This window comes from Nerophis lumbriciformis, linkage group LG29 (genome assembly GCF_033978685.3).
Source record: "Nerophis lumbriciformis linkage group LG29, RoL_Nlum_v2.1, whole genome shotgun sequence".
In the NCBI taxonomy this organism is placed as follows: Eukaryota; Metazoa; Chordata; class Actinopteri; order Syngnathiformes; family Syngnathidae; genus Nerophis; species Nerophis lumbriciformis.
The window spans coordinates 14,921,397-14,933,959 of NC_084576.2; the positions used below are offsets into that span (position 1 = coordinate 14,921,397).

At 41.7% G+C, this 12,563-nt stretch overlaps 2 protein-coding genes across 3 annotated transcripts; one reads left to right on the forward strand and one right to left on the reverse strand.

Moving 5' to 3' along the window:
* Window positions 1–189: 189 nt before the first annotated feature.
* On the reverse strand, window positions 190–1,815 carry pclaf (PCNA clamp associated factor). Its single transcript, XM_061924372.2, has 4 exons — window positions 1,626–1,815; window positions 914–1,006; window positions 656–842; window positions 190–405 (listed from the first exon to the last, which is right to left on the reverse strand). The coding sequence occupies exons 1-4, from the start codon at window positions 1,669–1,671 to the stop codon at window positions 363–365; spliced, it is 369 nt and encodes a 122-aa protein (XP_061780356.1). The 5' UTR covers window positions 1,672–1,815; the 3' UTR covers window positions 190–362.
* A 1,752-nt stretch (window positions 1,816–3,567) lies between these two features.
* On the forward strand, window positions 3,568–12,531 carry nedd1 (NEDD1 gamma-tubulin ring complex targeting factor). 2 transcript variants are annotated; one of them, XM_061924996.2, is made up of 15 exons: window positions 3,568–3,801; window positions 4,284–4,430; window positions 5,277–5,371; window positions 5,463–5,579; window positions 5,643–5,783; window positions 8,956–9,185; window positions 9,269–9,470; window positions 9,542–9,662; window positions 9,729–9,848; window positions 9,918–10,100; window positions 11,484–11,614; window positions 11,677–11,869; window positions 11,932–12,061; window positions 12,127–12,193; window positions 12,269–12,531. In XM_061924996.2, the coding sequence occupies exons 2-15, from the start codon at window positions 4,292–4,294 to the stop codon at window positions 12,371–12,373; spliced, it is 1,974 nt and encodes a 657-aa protein (XP_061780980.2). In that variant the 5' UTR covers window positions 3,568–3,801; window positions 4,284–4,291; the 3' UTR covers window positions 12,374–12,531. The 2 variants fall into 2 exon arrangements, with proteins under 2 accessions (XP_061780980.2, XP_061780982.2); XM_061924998.2 differs by having other exon boundaries at window positions 9,732–9,848.
* Window positions 12,532–12,563: the final 32 nt, after the last annotated feature.

The window sequence follows — 12,563 nt, forward strand, 5'->3', positions numbered from 1 at the left end:
CGGTGACTATGATGAAAATGAAAAGCGCTCCACAAGGTGTAAATTATTCCAAATGTTTGCTCATTTATTGTAATTAAATACCTCAAAAACATTCTTAGTGCTCTGAATCTTTAATAGTATTGTAATTTTATGAAAACAAATTATGTTAAAAAAAAAATACTGATGACAAACCATCTCAATGACACGGTATAAAAAAGGCATTTTATTTTGTAGGTAGAAAAAAATTAAGCAAGAGGAACCTGTGAAAAGTCAAACACACCAGAACTATTTCATTTTTTAAATTATTTTTAAAAAATTGCAGCAATGAACTATACAGGTAATTCAGCAATTATATACACATTTACAGTTTAACACAAAAGTCCTCAGTCCTCTTCACCCTCGTCCTCAGAAGGCAATGGCCTGGACCTGTACGCACAAATTTATGTTGGTTACACAAAGAACTTTCTAGATAAATTGTAGTAGATGAGACCTAACATAATTCTGTTTTATTCCTGCCCGTCAACACGTGGCATGTTTTTTCCAATTAAAGAGAGGACATACTTTTCATCAGCACCAATATGAACGTTTTATCTAAACACTAAATAAAGCTGCATTTCTTCTGCAACAAATGATGCAGAAAAAACAAGAAAACACACACGCTAACTAACAAACATACTTCCTGCTGGTCTTGGACATGCTACTGCCTGCGGCCTCTTCGTTGTCTTCCTCATTAGGCTGCGGAGGGCTCTGGTTTTCCTTCTCAGGCTTCATTCCTGGACCACCAAAGAAGTCCCCAATGCCCTTCTGCCAGGTAGGGGTGGGTCGCTGGCACACTGGGTTCCCTCCAGCGTATTTGTTCTTTACTGTGGAATAATAAAACTTAGTATCAGACACCTCCAACGTGCATGACCGTGTTCTGTAAGTAGAGGCTGACCAGGAGTGGCTGAATCGCTGGAGTAGGAAGACGAGGAGGATGCATTGGCTGAACGGGAGCCCAGAGACTTCCTGGGGGCAGAAGCTGCAACAGCTGTAAGCGAAGTGACAGAAAAGAAAATGGCTGTCAATACACAGAAAAAGCAACAATGGGCCTTGGGTTACACAACAGTTTATTTATCACGTACTAAATCAGCAGTTTTAGCCTCAAAAGTATTGTCATCTGTACAAATGACTACTTGGAGTCCTAACATGGATGATTATTGAATAAAGCGTAAGTGAAGATTCAACTACACAGAAAGTGGAATGAGTTCGGTGCTCATCAAACCACCACGTCGAAAATTGGCGGCAGATCACAGACACAACAATCCCAACACACATTAAGGCATCAAATTAGAGTATCTATGAATTGTTCGGCATACATAAGACTATACAAATACTTTGGGGAACACATTTATTGACAATGAGTTATCGGCGCGGTTTTGGCGGGAGGATATGATTACAAAAATTCTGACTGTAAGCGACTTCAAAACGCCTCCTTTTTAGTTTAACTTTGCAGCCTGTTTAAATTAGTTTTGAAATAAAAACGATTCAATAAGAAACTTATGACGGAGTTCTAGTCTCAACCAACAAATTACGTCACAAACAATGCATCTTATTGCTGGTGCAGTTTGATTCCAAAAAAAAGAAAAGCGCTCTTCGTCACGATTTACCTTTTCTGTAAGCCCCGGGAACACTGTCCGCTTTGGTGCGCACCATTTTAACCGGAATGTGATTCCTTTTTTTTTAGCAGGAAGAACTAGCAAGAAAGCTCCAAAGTCGAGCTTGAAAAGCAAACTTGGCTCTCCCGCCTCTCTTCAACAAGAACAGCGGATGGGGCGGGAGATGTCTTGTTCGCTGGTGTCTTTGCGTGCAGTTTCAGCTCGGCTCCGTGCTGCCACCTAACGGTCAAACTGGTTACTGTTGTGCATGCGCGCGCTTTCTACAGGGCCACAGTGACGTTACTTTTGTATTAAAAAACGATTATAAATAAATAAATATATGGGTTATACTTGTATAGCGCTTTTCTACCTTCAAGGTACCCAAAGCGCTTTGACAGTATTTCCACATTCACCCATTCACACACACCATCACACACTGATGGCGGGAGCTGCCATGCAAGGCGCTAACCAGCAGCCATCTGGAGCAAGGGGTGAAGTGTCTTGCCCAAGGACACAACGGACGTGATTAGAATGGTAGAAGGTGGGGATTGAACCCCAGTAACCAGCAACCCTCCGATTGCTGGCACGGCCACTCTACCAACTTCGCTTTTATGTAACACATCCATTCATCAATTTTATACCGTTTGTTCATCTCAGGGTCCAGGTGCTGGAGCCTATCCTCGCCATAGATATCTATGATCCCAGCTGCCCTCGGGCGGAAGGCAGGGGCGCCAATAACAACTATAAATATTTATTTTAACAGGCCAGACAGTGTATTTTGTATAAAAATGTAGCTGTACTATTCTGCAATTGTATTGGCTCAGTGTATTTTTTTGTTAATTTATTTTTTGTTTCGTGAAAAAGACAAAAATTAAAAAAACGAAACGTTTTTGTTTTTTGGTGTCGAAGAACCATAACAATATCTAAGGTTGGATTTTATTTGTATTTTTTGTATAAGAAACATTTACAAACCCTGCTGGCCCAAACAGAAACGGGAAAACAGAGAAAAACGGAACATTTATTTTCAATTTAGGATTTGTAATTTCCAAAGTAAATGCGGGGATACTATGGTACATGTGTGGTGGGCCTTTACAAAAAATATTTTAAACATGGTGCAACGAGGAATGACATCTACAGAAATCTATATGCACATACCACACGAAAGCGGGGGCAAAAATGATTTGATCACGCATTATAGTACGGTATTTCTTCCTACAGGTCTGTCCGTGTTTCTGTCTTTATAATCGCTACAATACCTTAATAGCATTAGTTTGCAAGCAAATGTTTTCATTCATAAAAGTTAATATCTGAATGTGAAACTTAAATTCCCACAATTAATGATTTGAAATTATTAATAAAATATTAAAAAATAAAAAAGTCCTAAAATATTTTTTTTATATGAGCCCACATTTTTGCATTCTTTTTTTTTTTTTAATTATTTTCTAATTTTTGTATTGTCTCGTTACTTTCTTTAACATTTTTTGTTTGTATGATGAGATGTATTGGGTGTGCCTTAAGTTTTTTTGTCAATGTATGCTGTTTGTGGGCGCAATTGTTAAATTAAAATATAAAAGTAATATAATACAAATCGCTACTTACGGTTTCAGAATACAAAAAAAACATCAGTTTTGGCCTGTTTACCAGTTTCGCGTAGAAATTTCTGTAGATATCCGACCTTGTTGTGCCATTTCTAAAGTCATTTTTGTTTAGTGCTCTAAATAAATTTTACCCTGAGTCACAGCCACACGGGTACCGTAACATTCCTTCTTTTACTTTGAAAATAAAACTTCCGGTGTCCGTCCTTTAGACGTAAAAAAAAAGAAATAGTTTAGTTTTTTCTTTTTTGCATTTTAAATAGAAATTCAAATAAACTTATCTTTTTTGTTTGTTTTTAAATTTCTATTAATGATTAAAGTCCAGTGACATACACGGACCATGTACCTAATGTAGTGTCCACTGTGCACCACTTGAAGAGCCCAGCTGATTCACTAAGCCTTCACCGCCTCACAAAGATGCATTAAGTTGTTTTAAAAACAGTTTTGAATGGCCAAACTCAGTTTGGAAGAAATACAATATAATTAACGGGTTGTTGTTCGAATTAAGTTTGTCCTTCCTGGCCGTCCGTATTGGCGGCAGCTGCACTCCGAATATTTGACAACAACTTGTCAACGAGTTATCGTCTTGAAGGGTAAGTTTTACACTTTTTTTTACTCATTCCTATGAAGTTTTGGGGTTTTGTTGACCACTTAGTCTGACTTGGGTGTTGTTTAAGTGCTTTATGCCATTGGTGGCTAACTTACGACTCGCTAATTTGTCTACTATGTGGTGGCTAATAGTTAGCAAAGTTAGCTGCTACCGTGTTAGCTTAGCTCCCGTCTAAGTTTACTTCGTAATGTAGTCGTTTTTCTGACTTCACTAGAATGTTGACAATGTTTTCTATCGCTGGAAGTTAAAATGCCAAAATGATATTGTTCAGGTTGATGATGACAAACGTATTTCGACACATTTCATGGACCTATCAAACTTTCTTTTGTCTTGTCTTGTCACATCTTTCAAATGTATGACAATGTTCGACTAGTAGATGGATGACATTAATCGAGAGTGGACCTATGTCTAAGGTATGGACGGCATTGTGTAATTTTAGCATCAATGTTGTGTTTTGTCTCCAAGTGGTTGTCATGGACGACGTCGTCACGCGCCTGGTGTCCACGGGGGACTCTGTCAAGATCTGGGATGCAGCTTCCATGGCACTGCAGGAATGCTTTAACCCGCACAGCACCAGCCACCCGGTGGCCCAAGCCTGCTGGAGCTCCAACAGTATCCTAAGAGCACCCTAATCAATCAATCAATCAATCAGTGTTTATTTATATAGCCCTAAATCACAAGTGTCTCAAAGGGCTGCACAAGCCACAACGACATCCTCGGTACAGAGCCCACTTAAGGGCAAGGAAAAACTCACCCCAGTGGGACGTCGATGTGAATGATTGAGAAACCTTGGAGAGGACCGCATATGTGGGTAACCCCCAACCCCTCTAGGGGAGACCAAAAGCAATGGATGTCGAGTGGGTCTGACATAATATTGTGAAAGTGCAGTCTATAGTGGATCCAACATAATAGTGAGAGTCCAGTCCATAGTGGGGCCAGCAGGAAACCGTCCCGAGCGGAGACGGGTCAGCAGCGCAGAGATGTCCCCAACAGATGCACAGGCTAGCGGTCCACCCCGGGTCCCGACTCTGGACAGCCAGCACTTCATCCATCGCCACCGGACCTGTGTAACTCCCCCTCCACAAGTGAGAGGGGGGCAGAGGAGAAAAGAAAAGAAACGGCAGATCAACTGGTCTAAAAAGGGGGTCTATTTAAAGGCTAGAGTATACAAATGAGTTTTAAGATGGGATTTAAATGCTTCTACTGAGGTAGCATCTCGAACTGTTACCGGGAGGGCATTCCATAGTACTGGAGCCCGAATAGAAAACGCTCTATAGCCCGCAGACTTTTTTTGGGTTCTGGGAATTACTAATAAGCCGGATGTGCCCTCACTTTGTGGCCAAGGTGCTCATGAAAACACACCAAAGGCCAAAATGGAATTAGAAAAACACCCCCATACCTGCCTTCCCTCTAATTCATAAAGTGTCTATTCTTTTGATCCTTAACCTTGTGATCCAGACCAGTTTTTAGTCAGTGCCAGTAGCAGCGGTGACAAAGTGGTCCTTTCCAGCCTCAAGTCGACTCCGGTTCCGCTGTTGGAGCTGGCTGAGGGGGTGAGGACGATGACAACGTGATAAGACGTTCCCATGAGTTGCCTTTTTTTTTTTTGTTCAGTGACAATGATGACGATGTCTGTCCTTTCAGAAAAAACAAGTGCGTGTATGTCTGAGCTCGTCGTCCCAATTTGTTGCAAGTGGAGGTCTGGACCACTGCGTCCACATCTGGGACCTGAAGACCAAGAGACTGCACCGCTCATTATTGGTATCACATGACTTCCATCTTTCTGAGGTGACACCGTGACTTGACACTGTGCTGTGTGTGTAGGACCACAAGGAGGATGTGACGTGTGTGTCCTTCAACGCCAACGACAGCTTTGTCGCGTCAGGATCCACCAGTGGAGATCTCGTCATCCACAGTCTCACCACCAACTTGTCCAGCAAAGCCTTTGGGCACGGCAACCAACAGGTTTGTAACTAGAGATTGACATATACAGGTAAAAGCCAGTAAATTAGAATATTTTGAAAAACTTGATTTATTTCAGTAATTGCATTCAAAAGGTGTAACTTGTACATTATATTTATTCATTGCACACAGACTGATGCATTCAAATGTTTATTTCATTTAATTTTGATGATTTGAAGTGGCAACAAATGAAAATCCAAAATTCCGTGTGTCACAAAATTAGAATATTACTTAAGGCTAATACAAAAAAGGGATTTTTAGAAATGTTGGCCAACTGAAAAGTATGAAAATGAAAAATATGAGCATGTACAATACTCAATACTTGGTTGGAGCTCCTTTTGCCTCAATTACTGCGTTAATGCGGCGTGGCATGGAGTCGATGAGTTTCTGGCACTGCTCAGGTGTTATGAGAGCCCAGGTTGCTCTGATAGTGGCCTTCAACTCTTCTGCGTTTTTGGGTCTGGCATTCTGCATCTTCCTTTTCACAATACCCCACAGATTTTCTATGGGGCTAAGGTCAGGGGAGTTGGCGGGCCAATTTAGAACAGAAATACCATGGTCCGTAAACCAAACACGGGTAGATTTTGCGCTGTGTGCAGGCGCCAAGTCCTGTTGGAACTTGAAATCTCCATCTCCATAGAGCAGGTCAGCAGCAGGAAGCATGAAGTGCTCTAAAACTTGCTGGTAGACGGCTGCGTTGACCCTGGATCTCAGGAAACAGAGTGGACCGACACCAGCAGATGACATGGCACCCCAAACCATCACCCAACCATGCAAATTTTGCATTTCCTTTGGAAATCGAGGTCCCAAAGTCTGGAGGAAGACAGGAGAGGCACAGGATCCACGTTGCCTGAAGTCTAGTGTAAAGTTTCCACCATCAGTGATGGTTTGAGGTGCCATGTCATCTGCTGGTGTCGGTCCACTCTGTTTCCTGAGATCCAGGGTCAACGCAGCCGTCTACCAGCAAGTTTTAGAGCACTTCATGCTTCCTGCTGCTGACCTGCTCTATGGAGATGGAGATTTCAAGTTCCAACAGGACTTGGCGCCTGCACACAGCGCAAAATCTACCCGTGCCTGGTTTACGGACAATGGTATTTCTGTTCTAAATTGGCCCGCCAACTCCCCTGACCTTAGCCCCATAGAAAATCTGTGGGGTATTGTGAAAAGGAAGATGCAGAATGCCAGACCCAAAAACGCAGAAGAGTTGAAGGCCACTATCAGAGCAACCTGGGCTCTCATAACACCTGAGCAGTGCCAGAAACTCATCGACTCCATGCCACGCCGCATTAACGCAGTAATTGAGGCAAAAGGAGCTCCAACCAAGTATTGAGTATTTTACATGCTCATATTTTTCATTTTCATACTTTTCAGTTGGCCAACATTTCTAAAAAATCCCTTTTTTGTATTAGCCTTAAGTAATATTCTAATTTTGTGACACACGGAATTTTGGATTTTCATTTGTTGCCACTTCAAATCATCAAAATTAAATGAAATAAACATTTGAATGCATCAGTCTGTGTGCAATGAATAAATATAATGTACAAGTTACACCTTTTGAATGCAATTACTGAAATAAATCAAGTTTTTCAAAATATTCTAATTTACTGGCTTTTACCTGTATGTTTTTTTCAGGGCCGATACCGATTATTAGTAGTCAAGGAGGCCGATATTTATTTGCAGTAAAATTGATTCAAACATGAATAGTATTTGTCAGTAAACAGATGGACAAGGTTTTGAAATGTTTTTTCAACTTTTTGGAGGGGGAATGTTATACCAGTAGCGACATAATATTTTATGCGGCGCTAATGTGGTTAATTTAGCACCAAAAAAACATCAGGGGGTTTCACAAACACCTTTATGTGTAAAGGGAGCATCAACATTTGCATTTGAAAATATAGGGAATCTCCTGGAAAATTTGTTAAAATATGGGATTTTTCTACATGATAACAACTTGCCATCTATTCAGTTTTATCCATCTTTTTAGCAGTTAATGGATTGTCAAGTTTCTTTGCGAGGAACCCTAAAATATTGCGAACATTTGAATACAAACAATTCTGGTCTCCTTCACATATATTACTGTTGACACATTTTTTTAAGATGGCTGACATGATTTTTTCCTGGTTGTTACAGAAAGTATGAGAAAATTAGCTGCTGCCTGCTCTTGTTTACTTGTATAATAAGACTCATATTTGTCAACATATTTAAACAAAGTTTGGATTTTTGGCAGAGATATTTTTTTCTGTTGTCTTCATGTCCATCCATCTCTGTCGCGTTATCTGATTGGATCACAGAACGCGAAACTCGCCGCGCTCGTTCAATGAGCCCACGCTCCAGGAAAGAAAGACAAAAACTGGAATGGAAGCATTGGTCAAACAGACCGAAGAACAATTCATACAAGAACTCAAACAAATGACCTGTCAGATATCATAACATATTTGGGGAGAATTATTTACAAAGAGAACATTTTTTTATCCTTCGATAAATAGGGGGGGGACTTCAGCAAAAAGGTGACTTTCTCATGTAGGGCAAACAGGCTGATGCTTGAGCAGTGGTTCTTACTAAGGGTTTACATTTTTTTTCCTAATGAATCACAATTCTTATTTGCAACGATTTAAAAAAAAAATAATCAAAAATTGATTAAAAAAAAACAAAAAACGGAACAATTTATGACTCAGGTAAATCATACTTTTGATGTCGATGCCCATATCTGCAGTACAGATTTACTTAAGAAAAGAAAAGTGGGGGATGCTTCTCTCGTTGCCTTATTTGTATTTGATTTTTATTAATTGTTTGGGTAAAATTGTATTTATCAAAACCAGTTTTACTTTTAAGCGATACAAAAACTTATCAGAGCTGTTTGTCTATTTTAGGGAGGAACATAGTTAATCATATAAGTGGCACCGAATATTATTAAAAAAGTATTGGATCGAGAATCGATTCTCAATCGGATCGTTACCCCCAAGGATTGTGTCGAATCATGCATGGGTTCCCAAAGATTCACAGCCCTAGTTATTACTATCTACTTAACTAATTATTATTTTTTAAATAGTCAATACTGGAATATGTGTGTGTGTGTGTATATTGTTTCTACTGATGCAGTTGTTTAGTCGATTTCTATTTGGAACAAATCACAACCACCCCCTTCTTCACTTGTTCACGGATGTTTGGTCCTCAGCCCATCCACGACCTGCGTCTGTCCATACTGAAGCGCGCCCTGCTGGGCAGTGTGTCAGACAGTGGCACGGTGGTCCTTTGGGACGCCAACACGCAAAAGGAGCTGCAGGTCTTCGACAGCGCGCATAAAGCGCCGTCCACAGGGATCACCTTCTCTCCGGCCAGTGACCTGTTGGTGGCCAGCGTGGGTCTGGACAAGAAGATCATCTGCTTCGACACCGCCAGCAAAAAGTGTGAAGTCTTTGTACCCTTGTGGATGAAATTGGTACTACGCTGTGAGTAAGCTCATGCCGAGCGTGTTTTTGTCTGCGCAGGGTGCTGCGGACCATACGGGTGGAAAGTCCGCTGACCTCAGTGGACTTTGTTCCGGATGGTTCTGGTCTGGTTGTCGGGTCGACGCAGGGTAAAATCTTCCAGTATGACCTGAGGAACAGCAGCACCCCCTCCAAGATCACCCTGGCACACAAGACCTCCGTCACCTGTCTGCGTTTCCAGAGCAACAGCAGCAGACACAAGGTAGCCGCCAGCCCACACGCCACGCCATGACAGTGCCAGGTTGACACTTGTCGTCTTCCTCCTCCTGTCAGTCCAGCAAAATGACGTCATCCAGGGTCTCCAATAGTAAGAGATCCTCCTCCAGGGTGTGCAGCAGCAATATAGCCTCCGCCCTCCCTGCAAGCTCCTCCCCCCAAATGCAGACCAGTGCGGGTTAGTCCTAATTGGCCCACATGATACTTTGAGGCGGAGCTAATCTACAAGCTGTTTTGTTCCCAACAGGGGGTGACGAGGTGGCCAGTCGCGAGCCGGACGGGCAGAAAGGGGAAGATCATCCTCCAGGGAAGTTCAGCGGCGTCGGACGAAACAGTCTGGACATTTTCTCTCCTGCCCGAGAAGGTCTGACCTCTGCTTGGGAATTTTACATCTTGTCGAAGTGACGTTTAATCACGTGTCAATGCGGTCCAGATGCAGACACGCAGCTGGCCGGCGCCGATGAGACGTTTGGACCGGCTCAATTGAGTCCTCGTGTAGACTCGCGTGCTGTTAATGCTGCTGTTTCCACGGCAACCTTGCCCAGCAGAGAAGGCGAGGGTCCTCCTCAGGCGTCGGGACGCGTCAGTCTGGACATCTTTTCTCCTGTCAGAGAAGGTCAGACAAAAAACACTGTAAAAAATGTTCCACTTGTCCGAAACGTTTAGGCCACAGGTGTCAAACTAAGCAAAAGCCTGGAAATAATATGCATTAATGAAATGCTTAATCTTTTCTTACTAAATTTATTTGTTCTTTCCCTTTTGACATTAAAAAAACATGCAATTGCATATCTTTTAAAGTTAAATATTATCAAAATCAAAATATTATCATGTACTCCAAAAAATGTTTTTGTTAAAATAAGGATAAATACTGTACCTAAATATCTGCTTGACTTATGATTTCTAAACAAATTATCAATCAAATTGTAGACTGTAAAATTGACAATAAATGTAAGTTGTTTTTTTTACCGTAAAATTAACTTTGGTACTGTTTTTTTCCATATACAGCAACATACTAAAACATAAAAAAACAAACAAAAAACATTAAAACAACTGTCAGTTCTGTTGCTTGAATTTTTCCGCTAAAAACAGTTGTATTAGTTGTATTTATTCCATTTTTTTATATGCTGTAAAAAACCCACTGCTTTTTATTTATTTATATATATATCTATCTATATCTATCTACACATATATATATATATTCTGAGGGGGCAACCATAACTGCGAAGGGGCCCTCAATGAAAACGAGTTTGACACCTCTGGTTTAGGCTGCAAACATTTTTTGTCCATCATAGTTTTTAACGTTATTAGCGCGTTAGACAAAAAAAAGTTTGCAGCACAAACAAATGGGGACAAGTTTGGGCTGGTTATGAAAAATAACACATTAATAAACAAACTATAAAACATTAACATAAAAACTCTAATAGTTAAGACAAAACATTTTTGTAGCACAAACAAATGGGACAAGGTGGTCGGGGCTGGTTATGAACAATACAATGCTAAATAACATAAAAGCTATAATAGTTAGACCAGTGGTTCTCAAACTTTTTTTTAACAAATACCTCTTCAGAAAACACTTGGCTCTCCATGTACCATCCTAATGACCAATACTAAAATACTGTAGCGTTGTCAGCCTAAATATTTATTAAAAACAAGGCTGAGGTTTTATTTAACAAGTATATTTTATATTTTTGGCCACTAACATTCCACACAGTTTGAACAGTGACACTGTTTGAACATTTGATTATTTGATACATACCACTAGAGTTTGAGAATCACTGAGTTTGACAAAACATTTTGCAGCACAAATGAATGGGACATGGTGGGGGGGCAGGATGATGTTACTTGTCAGAAAATGTATTTTTGAGTAACTTAAAAATCGTAATGGCACAAGCGAAAATGTTTACAGCACAAACATAGCACAAATTAATTGTAGTGTTATCTGAATATTTGCAATGATAAGGGGTTCAACATCAGGTAAACAGGACAGGTTGTGTTTCAGACTCGGGTTCCGGCTCGCTCCGTAAGACGCCGCTGTTGGCCTCGGCCGGTCGGTGCTACAGCCCGCTGTCCGTCTTCCAGACACCCACCATCAAAGAGGAGGAGCCTGCCAAAGCGTGTGACCCCAGAAAGGTTGTGACCTTTGACCTAGATTTACTAAGAGTGAGATTTTAACAAAGCTTTTTTGCTGCCAGACTGACAAAACCAGCAGCTCCAGTCTGGAGGGGGAGAATCGGACCCCGCCCATCTCATCCCAGCAGCCAAATCTTTGCCAGTCCACCGCTCCCTTCTTCACCCCAGAGCCTGGCCTCAGCAGAGCCAACAGCGTTCAAACGCAACTGGACTATGATTCGCCTTTCCACAGAGCTCCCCCCAACCCGACTGCGGGTAAGGATCGTCAGTGGGCGGGGCTTAGTCGGCAGCCATGACAGGTGTTTTACTGTGTTTAGGTTTGTCCACGGCAGCAGCGCTTACGGCCGACATTGCTCAGGTGGCGGCGCAGGGTGGAGCCGCACCCCTCACTTCCCTGCAGATCCACTTTATCCAGCGCATGATCCATGACACTCTGGAGGACTTCAGGTCAGCCATTGAACTTTGACATTGTCGCTTCATACACAACGTGCCACCTCTCTCTTTCTGCGCAGAGACGCATGTCACCAAGATATCGTCAACCTGCAGGTGGAGATGGTTCGCCACTTTTATGTCCAGCTGGTAAGAAGCCCATGTCGGGGAAAAAAAAAAGATCATGTGACCAGGTAGAGAATCACATGACCTCATGTTTTGCAGAATGAGATTCACGGCCTCATTGAGAAGTACTCGCTCAACGAGTCCCTTGTGGTGGAGATTGAGCGCCTGAAGGAGGAGAACCGCCGTCTCAAGACCAACTTCTAATGGGCCGATCGCCATGACAACAAGCTGACCCGGTGCACGAGGACTATCTAAGTCCCAGCATACACCTGTGGAAAGACTGGAAACTTTGATAGATAACCGTGATGAGTCATGACACAAAAACAACCAGTTTGTTCCATGAAATAAAAAAAGCAGTTCCATTATGTTTGTCATGTGATCATCAGCCGTGAGA